We start from the raw sequence: 15,103 nt of genomic DNA, 5'->3' as shown, positions 1-15,103 counted from the left end.
TCGGATGGTTCCTATTTTAATTTTGAAAATTTCCAACTTGATTTTGCATCGAGATTCATGTCCGATTAAGATAATTTTTTGATGACGTGTCAGGACATATTTAAAAAAATAAAAAATCTGATCATAAAAAATCAAATATCCTTTTCATAGAAACATTACTTTATCCAAAAATAAATAAATAATAAAACTTTAAAATGGATTGATTAGAATCGCGCCGCGCCTCCCGCGCCTACGCACCCTATCCACGTCTGCCCAACCTGCGTGCAGTCGTTGCCTTCACAACATCACCGTACACCATTTAATTCCACCCAGCACCAGACCCGTTGACCCCCAAGCTGTCCCCACTTGGGTCGATTTGAAGGTCTCCACGTCCAGTCTCTCTCTCTCCACAAGTCCAGTCTCTCTCTCTCTCCACTTCTCTCAATTCCATGGCCGCCGCCGGAGCCGTCCACCCCGGCCGCGTCCGCCTCCTCAATCCCATCAAAACCCCTCCTCCTCCTTCCCCGGGATCTCCCGCCGGCCCCGTTGTCTACTGGATGTTCCGCGACCAACGCTCCCGCGACAACTGGGCCCTAATCCACGCCATCCACCTCGCGAACCATTCCTCCGCTCCCATCGCCGTCGCCTTCAACCTCTTCCATCGCTTCCTCAACGCTCACGCTCGCCAACTCGGCTTCATGCTCCGCAGCCTCATTCTCCTTCGCCTCCGCCTCCATGAGCTCGGCATCCCCTTCTTCCTCTTCCGTGGAGATGCCGTCGATACGATTCCCAAATTCCTTTGCGAATGCGGCGCGTCCGCCCTCGTTACTGATTTCTCGCCGCTCCGATCGGTAAGGGAATGGAAGGCGGAGATATGCGAGAGGGTTGGAGAGCGGGTGAGGGTTTATGAAGTGGATGCTCACAATGTTGTTCCGGTGTGGGTTGCGTCTAATAAGCTGGAGTACAGTGCGAAGACTATAAGGGCGAAGATTCAGAGGGTGTTGCCGGAGTATCTTGTGGAGTTCCCGGAGATTTCGAAGCCGGATCTTGAATGGGGCTTGGAGGATCCGAAGGAGATCGATTGGGAAGAGCTGGTCGCAGAGGTTCTCAGGTATGTAATACTGATTGGGCTTTGATAGAAGAGAAGAACAAATTCGGAGTAGAGAAAGCTGAAGTTGTAGATTTTTTATTTTAATATAGAAATAATATAAAATATTAAAATATATTATATAAAGCTATTATAAATTAATTTTTAATATCGACGAGTTTATGAGCCGAGCCACATTGCGCTAGAGCTCAAATTTGTATAATATGTAAGCTTGAGAACTCGTGGATTGATAAGTTTGACTTGTAAGCTCTTTAACGTGTCGAATTTGAACCAAATCCTAAGCCAACTTGACTCACTTGTATCTCTCATTTTGGAAAAATTATTATGTGCCGACACTGGACTGTTCGGAGGCAAATCAGAACGCGCCAAGTCACCCAGTATACAACGGGTACACATCCGCGATACATAGCAATGGCGTGCTCTGATTTGCCTTCGGATGACGTTCGGTGCTCGCACATAATAATTTGTCCTAATTTTGAGGCAGAATTTCTAACATTTAATTTATTTTTTATGCATTGAATTGATATAAATTCATTTTCTTATGAAAGACTATTTCAAATTATTATTACAATAAAGTTTTATTAAAAATAAAAGAAAATTAAAATTATTGGTTACTTATTCATTTTATTGATTATTAATTTAATAATTAACTTACTTAAAAAAGTTGTATTAGCATAAAGACGTTCTGTTAATTTATAAATCATTTAAATTAATGTGTTACTTATTTATTATAATTATATTCAATCAACCAAATAATAAAATATTTTGTAACTCTTTGATTTAATGTGTAAGTATTTATTAATTTTTTGAGCAATTAAAATTTATTTGTATGATTTATTTATGAATATTGGATGTATTTTTGATATGATTAGAGGATTTTGATATTATTTAAATAAATATAGAAATTTCTTTGGTGAATATGTAAATAATAAAAACTATGTGGTATGCATGTAAAATTGTAAATATCCCAAATAATAATTTCTTTTTTGTTATTCCTTTATTTTTCTCTTTAAATTTAGAATCCCCATCACTTCTGCGAGTGAGGAAATTGAGAAAAAGTGGTCAAAGCTTCTGAATTTTGAATTTTGATTATGGTTTCAGAGAGGGAGGTGAAGTACCGGAGATTGAATGGTGTGAACCTGGGGAGGATGCAGCGATGGAGGCTTTGATGGGAGCCAAGGAGGGATTTCTAACGAGGAGGCTGAAGAATTACAGTACTGATAGAAACAATCCGCTGAAGCCGAGAGCGCTGTCTGGTCTCTCTCCTTACCTCCATTTTGGCCAGATCTCAGCCCAGCGTTGTGCATTGGAGGCTCGTAAACTAAAAAATTCTCATCCCCAGGTCAGTTTCGTGATTCCTTTTTAGAAGATTTGAAGGGTAACTGTAATGAAGAGGTCTCATTGAAGGTTTACACCAAACCTCCATGGAGATATTGCTTACCACATAATTACATCTTGTCTGATTGGTTTTGGTGTAGTTTATAAGAAATTGGTTTTGCCATGGAAATTAGAACATATGTTTGTTTCTTTTTAAGAATCTTTGTTTAAACCTATGAAAAATCTTAAGATTTGCATAACAGTGCCCTTTAGTTTTCAATTTTAAGGTTATTCCTCTGAACCGAACCGTATATATATTGTTTTCCTGCACAATTTCTCTTCAACCAAACAAGTGGGTGATTTCAATTCAATTTGTTTGCCATTTCTATTTCCATTCTCTTACGTTTTCTCTATTTCAGTTCCTTCAAACCAAATTGATCCGTAGTGATGAGTAAAATCCTCCCGGAGTGAATTCAGACTTGCCTCATAGTATTCCAGTTCTTTCATCTTTATCAATGTGAACATTTGCCATCAAGTTCGTACTTTTACCCACTAGAATTTGAACAAACGTGCTAGCGGGAAGTTTTCTCTTTCCAGTGGTGAAATAGCTACTGCTGTCTTAACCATTTTATCATATTAACCATATTAATTGTAGCTTGCAGTTTTTATCCGATGAGGAGATTTAGGCTTCGTTTGAGACGACTTTCTTACTGCTTCTTAAAGCAGTTTTTTAGTACAAAAAAATTAAAAAAAAAAATTTGTACTAAAAAGCTGCTTTAAGAAGCAGTAAGAAAGTCGTCTCATATGAATCCTTAGAGTTCTTTTTTTAGCGTTTCTTGAAATTCCAATGCAGGCAGTCGAAACTTTCTTGGAGGAATTGATTGTGAGAAGGGAACTGGCAGATAACTTTTGCTATTACCAACCACATTATGACTCATTCCTAGGTGCTTGGGATTGGGCTCGTAGAACCTTGATGGATCATGCTGCTGATAAAAGAGAGCATCTCTACACGTGAGTAAGTCGATTCATTCATTATAGTTAAATTCGTGGTTACTTTTGGTTAAAGCAAGCTGTATTTTCATTTTCTTTATCATATTTAAGGCAAAATGATGTAGAACTAGAATGTGTGCGAAGTTATGCAATATTAAAATCACAAGCCTACTGAATTTGGGCAATAATAATTATGTTAGCTTATCGTGACTTAAATAAAAAGTTAGAACATTAGTACAATGATTAAAGCTTAGGCCAAACTACATATAAGAGTTTAGAAACACGAATAATCTATTCTAATCAAGACTAACAAGCATGGAGAAGTTTCAATAGAAATCCCTAAATTAACAATAAGTTTAGTCACTAATTGGGTCCCTTGCTCAACTCTTTTAATGATTGATAAAACGGATAAAGCATTGCATGATCTTTGTGATGCCACAAATTAAGGTAAGACTTAGAAAGGATAAAGATTTGGAGGAAAGATTCATCTTGATCAAGATTTGGAAACGATCTGCCAATGCACAATCATTGTTTCATCATACATATTTTTCGTTACTTCTCAACAATCCTTAGACTTTTTTTTTTTCTTCAATACGTAGGATGTCTAATCTCATTCTGCTAGATATTATTCCTTTTCAAGATCTATAATCTTGATAGGATTTTTTTGTTGCTTTTGGATTTTCATCTGTCTTTAGTACAAAAGTCCTCCCCAGTACTTTGAAAAACCAATTTGAGTCATAATATCAATGCAAACTTCCCATACTTATATTCTATTAGTTTCTCCCATAAATTTATTACATTATGTGTAAGTTGATTCCTTAAACTATTACCAAAATGCTCCTGCATGTTGTAGCTTATAAATTTACAAATTACAGGAGGGATGAACTAGAAAAAGCCAAAACAGCTGATCTTGTAAGTATCTTAACTAGCATTTACTTTTTTATGGAAAGATTGAAAGTGGTTTTTTTTTTTTTTAATTGAAAGTGGTTTTTGGTGTTATCGAGTGGTTACAATAATATATCTGTAATTAAATAATGCATTTTCAGCTATGGAATGCTTCACAGTTGGAGATGGTTCATCATGGAAAAATGCACGGATTTATGAGGTATTAAATACATTTATCATATTTACATTTTTTTAATTTATTTGCTGGACATTTAATTGTTACGAAAGTTACCTTCAAAAGAAAAGGAAGAAACAAGAAACGCTACTTTTATTATCACGATAGTGCGGCCGAGAGCTTGGAATCAATGTGGTTACAATGGGTCAGATGGTTATTTAATTCCTTACAATTAACATTACAAGTAATCCAATGGATCTTTCAATGTATAAAAAACAACTAAACCATACTTTAAGCAACCCATACAAAAAACAATTATATTTCATACATCTTAAATATTTGATAAAAAATCGCATACATATGATTATTAAATATCTATTCTTACTCCTCTACATATATCCTTACCTATCACCTGTTAAATCTATATGAGCCTTTCCTGACACGTTCATATGTTTAACGGGTTCAGTTCATACAATAAAATTATGTGGATAATTATTGTTCTATAATATTGTAATTTAAAAAATAAAATGCATGTGAGTCATCATAAGTGATCATTACATATTTCATTTATAAAGAATATACATAAATATATTACTCAGGTAAAATAAAGACGACAACATTTTGCAGATGATAACATTTTATGATATATTTATCATATAATAATCTTTTAATATAATCCGTCTTAGAAGTATCATCTAAAATTTGTACCCATTAATGCACAATCATGTCTATGTCAATTTTCTTTTTAAAGCATTTTTCATTTTACTTACATGGGTACATTGCATCCCTAGATAATACAATAAATGGGTAAACTTATTTATTTAACATGCATATATATATATATATATATTCATTTCATTATCTTATCTTATTTTTACATTTAATTTTGTACATGCATGTGTCTCAATAAAACACTTTTATATTTGATGTTTATTACAATATGATAGAGATCATTTGATTATTTCTTCAATGTGAATCAGTGTTACAAACATTATCAAATTTGCATACAATAGGTCATATCAATCAATGCATTAAATCATATAAAGAACTACAACTGCTATCAGATAGAAATGTAATCACCCACATCGCCTTTAAAGATTTTAGCTTTGTTGTCCCATTAATCTTTAAGATTTATCTTCTTTAACTTGGTACCTGTAATAGTCCATTTGATATAAATCATAAATTTATTATTATCATCAAATCACATTTATCTCATTATAAATAAATAATCAACTCCCAAACCTCATTCAATTTAATAAATCTTAATCTTAATATTTCTGAGTAATCTCACTACATAAATATTAAATACAATTTGAATTTCTGAATTTTTTATCTTAAATTTATTTATAAATCTCAACTTCAAATATGTTCCTCAAAATTTCTCCCTGTTCTTTCTTTTTGCAAAGCAAATACTATGTCCTTCTCTCACATTTCTCCTCTCTTACACTTTGAAATTCTGGCACAATTTCATAGGAAATAAATAATAGGGTTTGTCAATTATGAAACTATAAAAATTTTCAATTGATTTCATATTTAAAGAAAAGCAAAATGAACAAATCCTCCATTTGAAATCAACGTCTAAATCGTCGCTCAAGGCATTCTTGGTTGTGTCTTATGCAAATTCCATTCTTCCTCGGTTCTAAACTCCTAACAATTTTTTTTTTTTACATTTTTTAAATTAAAACTTGTGCCTATCCATTTGATCAAATACACGATTCAGCTAAGGTTTTGATTATTGTCTGTTTAGTTGATGAAATAATTTTTCAAGATGTAATTTGAAGTTCTTTTAATTCCCTTCGATTGTTCATTTTCTAAAAATTGTGCTTAGATAGGGATTTTTGAGACCCAACAACGATGAAAGAGTAGCTTATTAAGTTGGGTTGTATGCGCATTTTTTTAGGTGTTATTTTTATGATTAGCATATTCATCTTAGAGTACTAACGTAATGGAATATCAATAAAAGTAATTGTTTGAAATTGATCAACTTATTTGTGCAATGATGTGGAAGCATAGGGTTAAGGAATATCTGTTTCTCTGGATGAAAATTGATCATTAACTTGTGAAAAGATTAAAAAATCTGCCTTGTTTACATTGGGCACTGTGGTTAACTGACCACTGGAGACTGGACAGAAGCCAATAATACCCTGATAAATTAAAGAAGAACCATGCAAGCCATTGATCATTTCTAGCTGAGTTAAGCAGGCCAAATATTTTCCCCAACGTCATTTTCGAAGTGAATGAAAAAAGTACATCATTACCTTTTGATATTTAGGTTTTGTTTGGGGCAGCTTCTTTACTGCTTCTTAAAGTAACTTTTTATTATAATTTTTTTTATTAAAAAGCTGCTTTAAAAAGCGGTAAGAAAGCCATCCCAAATAAAGCCTTAGTCTCTGTGGAAGTCATGATTGTTGAGATTTAGGTTGTGTTTGAATGATGGGAATTTGATTTAAAGGAAATTAAACAAGGTTGAAAGGCTCAAATATTTATAGATTCATAATCAACGCATAATTTATTGGCTTTTATTTCATTTCATTAACTTCATTCCAAACAAAACATTGATAATGTGCCTGTCATCTATGGCCTTTTGGTTATCCCTAGATCAATCATTTTCTATTTGCTAGATCCCCAGAATATAAGTCGCTCGTTAGTCCCAAGAGCGTTATAAACCACTGGATTGCTATATCTTGGATTCCTTATTTCTTCCAATTGGTACATATGTTGCACCGATACGGACATGGCGACACGGATACTATAAGATACGGATACGGGACATGTCAATTCTTAAAAATACAGGATACGGGTACGGCGCAGACACGTCATTATAATTTATAAATCATACATAAAAATTTAAAAAACAATCAAAGCATAATATTTGAAATGATAAAAAAAATTAAAGTACGTCATTTGTAGCCTGGTAGCTTATAATATCAAAATAAAGTATGCATTGAGTCAAGGAAAGAGTTAAAACTCATTGCCTAATAAGAATTTTGTGGTATGATTCCACTAATTATGTTGTTGCATGATTTGATGTCATATTTACTGAATAACATATGAGAGCTAAACTTCTTTTTTTTTTCTCCATTTAAGAAGACATACAAACCGCAATAATATGATTTTTTAAATACATGAATAAAAAATCAAAGCATTACAAATGCAAAATAATTGATGTCATAATATAATATTTTCTAATAAACTAACATCAATGTAAATGCCTCACGGGCTTGAAAATGAGAGAACCTCGCTCGCAGCCGCTGAAGTAAATATGATGTGTTTTTTTTTTCAGATTTTTTTTCGTCTTTCAACGGACACAAGTATCCGATACGCATGTCCTTTTGAAATTAAATAGTATTTTAATTGGATGCGGCTTTGATGTATCCGACACGTATCGGTGTCATATCGAACGCGTATCGTGTATGACACGTATCCGATACAACACGCCTTCATAAATAGATGTATTGGTGCAACATAGGGTACAATGATCGGGAAAGGACGCCTCCTATTGCCACCAATTGTTTTCCTTTGCCTCCTCTTGTTTAACTTTTGTGGAAGAGTTTATTTGGAAATTTTGAAACCTAAGGTTGAATCGTACTGTTTATATGCAGGGAGAATTAAAACATCTGATTATTTATAGATCTAGGAGGATTCTAAGTTGTTTTTTATTTTTTTATTTTTTTTTATTTGGGTCTTTCAGAGACTGCAAATAGGACCCCTAAGGCATGTAAAAATCAATGAATGTTGAGTATTGAAATATATATATATATATATATTTTCTTTAGTTATTTATATTACTGTTTTTATTATTAATTTGTTTAATGGTTGGTGTGTGAGTGATTGAAGTTTTTTTAAATGAGATTTGTTACAAATTTTTTTCATAGTGTTAATCTTTATCATTGTTGAAACTCTTTATTCCTTAATTATTTCTTTTATGAGATTTAAATTTTGACAATTATGAGTTATGACATTATTGTTTATAATAAAAGAAACATGTTTGTTGTTTTAACATTGATGGTAGCTATTTTTGCGAAAGAGTTGGTATTTTATAAATTATTTCTTTAATATATTTTTGTTGTTCATCTCATCCTAAATTACATTAGTAAATCCTAGATTATAAACTTCTTGCATCATGTAGTGTCACTCGTAAATTTATTATCGTGTTATCTACGAACATAAAATAAGTTGTTGAACTAATGTACCTTGTTTTGCCACAATCTTAGTGGGTCTCCACTATGCAATTTCTGCTGCTCATATTTTATGAATTTTGTAAAATTTTTTCACGTTAGAGAAGTGTGCCTATAATTGCAGAAGTTACAATCATGCAACTATGATTCTATGAAGTCAAACAATTTTCACATTAAATTTTTTTTTTCTTACAATATAATATGGTCGTGCTTATTCTAATGCACTTTTTTCTTAAAGGATGTATTGGGCTAAGAAAATTCTTGAATGGACGAGTGGCCCTGAAGAAGCACTTGCAATAGCATTATATTTGAATGACAAGGTATTGATATTTTTCTTGTTGAAAACGCTATTCTTTCATCTAACCTTGCAGACAATGGTGTATGGTATGGTGATATAAAAATTACAGTTCATTGATTGTAAATCTTCTATGATATTACAACTAGTTCTTGATTATGTTCAGCTTATTTGTCTTCAGTCAACTAGTAATCTAGAATTGGGTGCAGAAGTTAGTGGATCTGTTCTAGCTTTTATTTCAATTCCATTCCTCTATCATTTTCTAATGATGCTTAAGTTCATAATCAACAAGCTGCATATTCTTTATTATGCATTATAGTTGGCTCATATTCTGACTGAAATTTCTTGGCAGTACAGTATGAGATAGATGGCCGAGATCCAAGTGGCTATGTGGGCTGCATGTGGTCCATATGTGGCGTACATGACCAGGTTAGTATGGTTCATGCATGTGAAGATGTTTTTATCATGGATTGCATGCCCAAACGTGACGTAGATGTTTTTAACAGTGCTAATATGAATATGTCGTAGGACGAAATAGTTTTTAATATCATGAAGTTAATTCTTCTTACTTTTTTCTAACTTATATGCTAACAAGTAGTTTGTATAGGTACCTTGATGGGCTGGAAATCTAAGGGGCTGTTTGGTAGCACCTAGGATTTTATTGAAGTAGGATTTCATAAATCTGCTAAATTTCGATTTCGGAAATTTTGAGGGGCTGAAATCCTGAAAATTGTTTGGTAACATTCATGATAAATAATATTAAATCTCGTGTGACTGTTTGGCTATAAAACGGATTTATTGAGCGGACTCTTCCTTTTCGGCCAACGGATTTTGTAAATCCTTCAAAAAGCAGGATTTCCAAAATCCGGGATTTAACACGAAAAGGAGGAATTTTCCGTCTACAAAAAGACTTTCATTTGCTGTGAGATTTGGTTTTGCATTTTAGGCGATTTAGCTTGATTTCACTCAAATCCGCCTCAAACCCGGCCTAAATCCTGCTATCAAACAGCCCCTAAAAGTCTATGCTTGTCAGAAGCACAAAAAAGTGAACATTGAGATGAGCTTTACAAATTTTGAGTTGTATATCCGTTTTTTATTTTTGTTTGTAAAACATCCCAATGGTGATCCTATTGAGAGCGAGATATGTTTCAAAAATTTTGATTATCTTGCAGGTTTGATCAACTTTTCCAAATTGTTTCAAGTTTCCCCTTTTCCATTTCAATAAAAGTTCCAAGTATCTCTCCCACGCTTTTGACACTCAGCTGTCATTGCTTCAATTTTCCCTTCCCATGTCCTGCACTCTGTTAGACTCATGGGGATTGTGGTACATTAGCATACACTTGATCACTACTCGTCGGCATAGTTGGTGTATTCCTCGAGTAATTGGTCGTTAGGGTTGTTAGTATGGGTGTTCGAGGGAGATCGAGGGCTTTGTAGAGAGGAGAGTGGAATGTGCGTGGTCAGGTCTTGGAGAAGAGAGATTATTCTGTGCGGTATTCGAACACGTTCGGAGGCTTGTGCATTGGGTGACGTGACAAGTCCGGATTAGTCTCCGGATGAGTCCAGACACTGTACAGAATAATTTTTCCTTAGAGAAAGCCCAGCAAGTGAGCCTTCGAGAAGGGCAAAGGCATGGGGGAAGCAGATGATGGGGAAACTAAGAGTGAGCTAGTGTCGTTGGAGCAGAGAGAGCGAGCGGATGTTCATCAGAGAATGGCCAGCGAGTGTTGTCGCTGCGCTGGTAGACGCCTGCGGCAGAGAGATTCGCACGTGAACTTGAGAGTTAAAGCTCAGGCGAGGCTTATGAGGGGCAGAATAAAAATAACTTTAAAATTGCTAAATATTCTGAGATTAATCAACTTACATAAACTCAGCTTCATGTCATGGTAATTGCAGGGCTGGAAGGAACGTGCAGTTTTTGGGAAAATAAGGTACATGAACTATGCCGGTTGCAAGAGGAAATTCGACGTAGATGGCTACATTGCTCATGTGAAAAGCCTGGTTGTACGCAGCAACAAGAGGAAGGCCGAAAATGCAAAAAGTCCAATGCCAAAAATATCCAGAACTTGACCCATAATGGTATGTGGAAACCCTCTTAGGCTTCGTTTGTGATGGCTTTCTTACTGCTTCTTAAAGCAGCTTTCAGATTCAAAAGTTAATTTTTTTATATTAGAAAATTGTTTTAAGAAAGCCATCCGAAACGAAGCCTTAATATCCTTCTAAAATGTCATATTGGTAGGATTCAGTTCTGTTATAATATCCTGCTCTCTCTGGAAGCATTCATATGAAAAAAAATATTGATTTATTTTGTAGCTAATATTTGTTGATATTCAAATATTGGTTAACCTGCTAATGGTGTCACAGTTAAACATTGTGTTGTAATGAAGATTTGATTCCATTGCAGACCCCTTTATGATCGAATAGTGGGATTAAAATGAGAATATATTTTGTTTTTTTTTTGGAATTTAATGCCAGTTTTGTTCTTCTGCTTTGCCATATTTGGTTTGTAGTGAGATTTCGTTTGGGACGGGTTTTTTTTGCTGCTTCTTAAACAAGCTTTTTAATACAAAAAATTTAATTTTTGTACTAAAAAGCTACTTTACGAAGTAATAAAGCCGTCCCAAACGAACCCCGAGTATATATTGTTTTGATCCCTTCATATTTTTTAAAGGGAGATGTACATACGTACCATTTTATTTCATGTTAGTTACATATTTAATATCCAAAATTTTAATATTTCACTTTTAACGCACATATACAACTTTAATATCAAATATATCACTCTTATATTTCATTCATACCACTCATATTAGTATATCACCCTATAAACTTTAATATTTCATTTGTACATGTATTTAATCTATGGCTGGTAGGCATAAAATATTAAAATTTTAAGTGTTACATATATAAATAATATGAAATAAAGTTTATATATTTAACATATGAAATTTTAATATTATATGTCTGCTGCCTATAGAATAAATATGAGTGCATGAAATGAAATATTAAAATTTATAGGGTGGTATGGATTGTAAGAATGAAATATAATAGTGATATATTTGATATTAAAATTTTATACGAGTGATAGAAATGTAATATTAAAGTTTTAGTTGTTAGATATGTAAATAATATGAAATAAAATGGTATGTATGTAAATACCCCATAAAACAATCTACCCAAACTAAAATAGATTAACCTTCACTCTCCTTAGCTTTGATGAATTTCCCCATTTGGTTTCTTATGGGCAAGACTTTTTACATTAGCTTAGAAGAATTAATGATGAAGGCAAAAGAAGGGCAAAAATGTAATTTGTTTCTAAATTATTACTTCATAATATTTACATATACTTTATCTTCTTAATATTTTAACCTTACAACACATCAAGCTTATACACTTTTCTATTCAAGCACATGGCATTTCTATCTTTTATATTTTTAATAAAAAAAATAACCACATACTTAAAAATGACACATCTTAATTTAAATAATTAAATCTTAATCATATATTTAATATGGACACTTGTCATCATCTTATAAAATATGATAAAAATGATGTCATGGCTTACATCATACATCATAAATTTTTTTCAAAGTAACATAATTTTTTAAAATATATATATAATTATAATTAATTTCACAATATGATATTCTAATAATTTCATAAATTTGGGCTTTTTTGTTGGGCTGGGTGGGCCATACAAAACATATTTGTGGAAAAGTTTTAAAATAAATATTTTTTTTAATTATAAATGAGTATAATATAAAAAAAAATAAATTATTTTATTATATTTATTTTAAAGTAAATTTTAAATTTTATCATGACTAGATTTAATTAGAATATCTTTACAAATAATTTTTTTTTTATATATTTTTTTGTTTAGCACAACATTGAAGTAATTTGTAGGTTGGACACATGCTATGAATTTTATGAATATATTACTACAAATATTTTATAATATTATTTGAAGACTTATGTTTTGTTTGGGATTGCTTCCTTAATAATTTTTAAGGCATCTTTTTAGTACAAAAAAAAAAAAAAAATCAAAATTAAAATTTTTGTACTAAAAAGTTATTTTAGAGAAACCTGTCCCAAACGAACCCTTAGGGTCTTTTTATGGAGAGATTATTAGGTGCAGAGTGCAGACAGGGAGAACTATCCGCACAAGTATTGGACACCTAACGGTACCCGCACTCGATACCGTTGGGTACCGCTGGGTACCCAGTGCTTGTGCGGACGGTGCGCACTCCGCACCTAATAATTTTTCCTTTTTATGATAGTTGTTGTGTTTTATAAAATTAGTTGTGAAGTTATTGTGAAAAATAATTTAAGCTACAAAAAATAGTTTTCCATCACAAAATTTTTTGAAAAAGCAATGACAAGTAAGAAAGTAATAGCCAATAAAATTGTTGTTGATGTTTGAAATGCGAAGTAGCTATAAAAAAACTATCACAAACAAACTCTAATATTAAAGCTTCATCAGACTTAAGCACCCTCAATCTATTATCAGAAAAATATAATACGATTGTTAACATAATTTTTAAGTTTAATTTTAATATTTAAGACTAAAAAAGAAACTTAAGAATACTCATAATTGGAGAATATCATTGATGATTTTATATGATTCTAATTTTAGACAAAAAATAAATAAAAAATAAAAAAACTAAGCCAAAATTGATAGATCGAAGAATACAAAAATAGGCAACTATAATATTATGATGTATATAAATTATTTAATAAAAGGGACAATGTACAACACATATAGGCTTTGTTGGGGGCGCTTTTATTTGGTTCGGTTGACCGGATGCAAGAAACATCCGGTCTTAGGCAAAAAAACGCCTGTACCGAGTTTTTCGGTACATGCGTTTTTTTGCCTAGGACCAGATGTTATTCTGCATCCGGTCGGAGGACGTAATAACAGCTCTTGTTGGGGACTATTTTCTTCCTGCTTTCTAAAGAGCTTTTTAGTGCAAAAATATTTAATTTAAGAAACTTTTGTACTAAAAAATGCTTTAAAAGTCGGTAAGAAAATTATCCCAAACAAGCCATAATATATAATATCATGATATACTTAGGTCATTTGGGAATAAATAATATAAAGGGATGATGATGCACTTAAAAGATGAAAAAATATATTTAAATATTTTGAGCAATGAATGAATAAAGATACTATAATCACAAAACATATAAAGTAAAATTAATTAGAAATTAAATTGATAAAATAAATTATAATTATTTTAGATCATCTTTAATCTTTTCTCAAATCAAATATACTGGTAAAAATATATATATATAGCCAAATGAAACAAATTTTATTAAAAAAAAAAAAAGAATCTCTATAACTTCTCCCTATTTTCCAGATGAAAAAATTATTATTAGCCACTTAAAATAGTTTAATTGAATTTATTGTTAAATGCAATGAGGAACATAAATTCATTTTTTACACTAATATAGAATTAAAAAAATTAGTGTTGTTGGATACAAATTTGTTTGAAGATGACAGGTAGGGGTGTCAATATTGGACCCGACTCGAAAACCCGACCCGAAAATTTCGGGTTTGGGTTGACCCGAACCCGAAGCGGGTCGGGTTCGGAAAATCAACCCGTTTGCAAAACCGGGTCGGGTTCCGGTTGACTTCTTATCTGATGTAAGAATGAAAATAAACAATCCACTATTAAAAATATTTAGTACAAGTGCTCATGATGCTAAGGCTGCAATAGTAAAAAATATTCAAAAAAAAAAAAAAAAAAAATCTAAACCAATTTATCATTACTCTTTATTGATAGGGATATGAGAGCTATATGAAATATTATATATATGAGCAAATGAGAGTGACTTCGACAACCTCCTTTTTATGAGGCGAGCAACAAGTGATGTGATTCACGATGACTCTTGATTATCCTGTGAGAGGAGCGCTTTTCTGGTGAGCGGGATCCAATGATTCTCGAGCAAGCTTCATTTAGGGGTTTGGTGGATGCTTGGTTCTAGTACATTTGTCACAACCTATTGACTTCTTGTCCGGGCATATGGGATTTCATGTCATGTATTAAAACTACTATGCCATTATGGCCACCAGTCAATAAAGCACGCTATTGCCTATAGATTCAACAGTCCAATCAACAGCTTGACAATGAACCAAACAATATCCACGACATCACATATCGATCTAAAAAAAATAT

The 15,103-nt window shown here is 32.5% G+C and overlaps 1 protein-coding gene across 2 annotated transcripts; it reads left to right on the top strand.

The window, feature by feature from the left end:
• The first annotated feature begins 375 nt into the window (after positions 1–375).
• LOC110097089 (deoxyribodipyrimidine photo-lyase) lies at positions 376–11,370 on the top strand. 2 transcript variants are annotated; one of them, XR_002303168.2, is made up of 8 exons: positions 376–1,090; positions 2,189–2,429; positions 3,258–3,415; positions 4,270–4,306; positions 4,441–4,499; positions 8,871–8,952; positions 9,280–9,356; positions 10,824–10,900. XR_002303168.2 is itself a non-coding variant. In XM_020823321.2 (8 exons), exons 1-8 carry the CDS (start codon positions 429–431, stop codon positions 10,995–10,997), a joined length of 1,485 nt encoding a protein of 494 aa, XP_020678980.2. In that variant the 5' UTR covers positions 378–428; the 3' UTR covers positions 10,998–11,370. The 2 variants fall into 2 exon arrangements, 1 of the variants encoding a protein (XP_020678980.2); XM_020823321.2 differs by having other exon boundaries at positions 378–1,090; positions 9,285–9,356; positions 10,824–11,370.
• The last annotated feature ends 3,733 nt before the right edge of the window (positions 11,371–15,103 follow it).

Source organism: Dendrobium catenatum, unplaced genomic scaffold (assembly GCF_001605985.2).
Source record: "Dendrobium catenatum unplaced genomic scaffold, ASM160598v2 original_scaffold_244749, whole genome shotgun sequence".
In the NCBI taxonomy this organism is placed as follows: Eukaryota; Viridiplantae; Streptophyta; class Magnoliopsida; order Asparagales; family Orchidaceae; genus Dendrobium; species Dendrobium catenatum.
This window is presented reverse-complemented; position numbering and strand designations above follow the sequence as displayed.

Bases quoted from the DNA above. Each gene is read 5' to 3' on its own strand.
- LOC110097089 (XM_020823321.2), top strand. From the start codon at position 429: ATGGCCGCCGCCGGAGCCGTCCACCCCGGCCGCGTCCGCCTCCTCAAT. The intron at 2,430-3,257 runs GTCAGTTTCGTG...ATTCCAATGCAG, and splicing joins TAAAAAATTCTCATCCCCAG to GCAGTCGAAACTTTCTTGGA. The intron at 4,500-8,870 runs GTATTAAATACA...TTTTTCTTAAAG, and splicing joins AAAATGCACGGATTTATGAG to GATGTATTGGGCTAAGAAAA.